The 2,581-nt window shown below is 43.7% G+C and overlaps 1 protein-coding gene across 1 annotated transcript; it reads right to left on the reverse strand.

Annotated features, from left to right (window-relative positions):
* Positions 1-322: 322 nt before the first annotated feature.
* Positions 323-1,591, reverse strand: LOC145268416 (uncharacterized). The gene has a single exon (XM_080123975.1). The coding sequence runs from the start codon at positions 1,589-1,591 to the stop codon at positions 323-325; it is 1,269 nt and encodes a 422-aa protein (XP_079980101.1).
* Positions 1,592-2,581: the final 990 nt, after the last annotated feature.

The following is a 2,581-nucleotide window of genomic DNA, read 5'->3' on the forward strand; positions in this document are numbered from 1 at the left end:
ACAAATGCCTAAGTGGCCTCCCAAGGGGTTTCGTGCACTATTTCCAACACTTCGGCCCAACGTGCCTTTGGTAACACTAGTTGGTATATCACCGCCCAGTCTTCGTGAGCTGGGGATTGCGGGGGCCTCCATTTCCTCATCAGTATACCATTTTTTATAAAATATCCAGAGGGTATTTTTTCCAGTTCTTCTTTGGGCAGTGCTTCTTCGAAGAGGGGGGAAATCCCATCATCCTTCCACTGTTCTTGTATGATCAGTTGCCGCGAAGCGGGAACTTGTAGGGAGGTTTCGTTGGTATGGTATTATTTGGATCTGTGGGTGGCTAGTTGAGCTTCCCCTCAGGATTCATGAATGATTTTGATAGGTCGATGTCCTCATCTTCCCTGGACCGATCTTTTGCCTCTAACCTTTCCTCTGCTGTTCTTTTTGCGGACTGGGCACGGGTTACTGCACACGCTGGGAAGATGCCGGGGTGTTGTTCCTCTATCATCTCAGTGTTTTCTGAAGTGTTTGGCTCCACCATCACTCTCGGGTGGGGAACAACTCTTTCGCCGGCTAGATCATTCCCGAGTAACATCGAGATACCCTTCATGGGTAGGCTATCAACTACGCCTACTTCCACTAGACCACGTACTATGTTCGAATCAAGAGAGATTCGGTGGATCGGTACGTGAATATACCTTCCCCCAATTCTGCGAATTATGACGGATTCTCCTGTCGCCGTCTGTGACTCGCATGGCATACTCTGTTTTAAAACCAGTGATTGGGTTGCTCCAGTGTCGTGAAGGATTTTTACTTTCTGCCAATTCGTGTGGTCAGTTATCGGATATATCAGACCATCCGACACAAATGGTTGGAACTCCTCCCTGATTTTATCGCCGTCGTTCTCTGCAGGGGGTTGGTAGGTGGTGATAAAGCCTTGCGGTTTACCAAGTGGTCTTTTCATCGAGTTCACATTTTCCCTTGCGGGGCAGTTCATTGCAATATGTCCAACCTTCCTGCAATAATAGCACGTTACAGGCCTATGTGTCTTTGTCATTTGATAGGTGGGTGGTCGGATCGAGTTGTTTGGGGATCTGTTTCTGATGTCAGGGGGTCTATATATCTTACTGTCTGGACTATGCCCTAAGCTGTGGGTAACGCTACTTGTTTTCCAGGAGTTCGAGCGGGTCTCGGATAATTTTAGGGGTTTATTTCCCTCGCATGCATGCGTCAGGGCGTACTCGTCGGCAAGGATCGCCATTTCGTATGTTGTGTCGATCCACCTCTCGTCCAGGAATAATTTTAGTTCACTAGGGAGGCAGCTCTTGAACTCCTCCATCAAGATCATTTGACGGAGTTTTTCGTAATCAAAGGTGGCATCTTTAGCTGAGGTCCACCTATTGAAATGAGTTTCTTTCTGACGGAAGAATTTGACGTACGTCTGGTCACCTTTTTGGTATGACCGAAATCGTTGCCGATATGCCTTAGGCACTAACTCGTAATTATGGAGGATTGCACGTTTCAGGCAGTTGTAGTCGGTGCAATCTGCTAAAGATAGGGAGGTATATACTTCCTGTGCTTTTCCTTTCAGCGCCCTCTGTAGCAGCATCGGCCATGCATCCCTGGGCCATTTAGCGCTCAAAGCTATCTTCTCAAAATGTAGGAAATACCCGTCCACATTTTCTTCATGAAACGTCGGCACGAGCCGGATATTTCTGGGGATGTCGAATTCTTTCCTGACAGGGTTCAGGTCTGCTCTCTGTCAAAATCCGCAACACGGACTCGTCCACTAGGTCATTATCGACCAAATGTTCCGTCACTATCTCAATTAGTTTGGCTTTCCGCATACCCGGTCTGTAGTCTAACTCATACTCTCTCGCTATCGATAATATGTCATCTTTTTTCATCTTGCACAGTTCTTCAAATGACGGTGACTCTAGGAATGCTTGAACCAGTGCCATCTTTTTTTTTTTTTTTTTTTTTAAACACCTCTTGTTACTTTAAATGTGTCCACTGTCTAGTGTCTTTGGAGAAGGATATTCCCGGACGAGAGCCCCATTTATGTTACGACCCGGAATGTCTAGGGGTAAAAGTCGTAACACAAAATATAAAAAAAATTATTTAAAAGAAATTAGTTTTCCCGGGTTTTTAGGTACGGGAGGGATATATCCATTTTCTCGAAAGACATTTATAAACACAAGACAGGAAAAACACATCTAAGTAACAATACCGAGGCCAATGGAAAAATTAACACAATTTTATTTACATATATAAAAATATATTGTAACGAAAGTAAAAGAGAATGTGTAACTGGATGAACAAACAAACTTGAAATAGATTCAAAAGAGAATTTCCGCGCAAAAGGAATAAACAGTTCACACCCTGTCGTCTGCTTTTAACTCCAAAATGGAAGGATATCCTTTTTGTGTTTTTGTTTTTGTAGTTGTTTTCATATATGAGAGAGAGATATAGAGAGAGAAAAATAAACAATCGACTCACTCAGCGCTAGGTTTTAAATATTTCTGTCGCATTCCTTTCTTTTGAAACAATTTCATTCCTTCATCCATTGGATACATCGTCATTCCTCATTATCGCCTTT

This window comes from Euprymna scolopes, chromosome 43, assembly GCF_053919585.1.
Source record: "Euprymna scolopes isolate OS-2025 chromosome 43, ASM5391958v1, whole genome shotgun sequence".
Taxonomy (NCBI): domain Eukaryota; kingdom Metazoa; phylum Mollusca; class Cephalopoda; order Sepiida; family Sepiolidae; genus Euprymna; species Euprymna scolopes.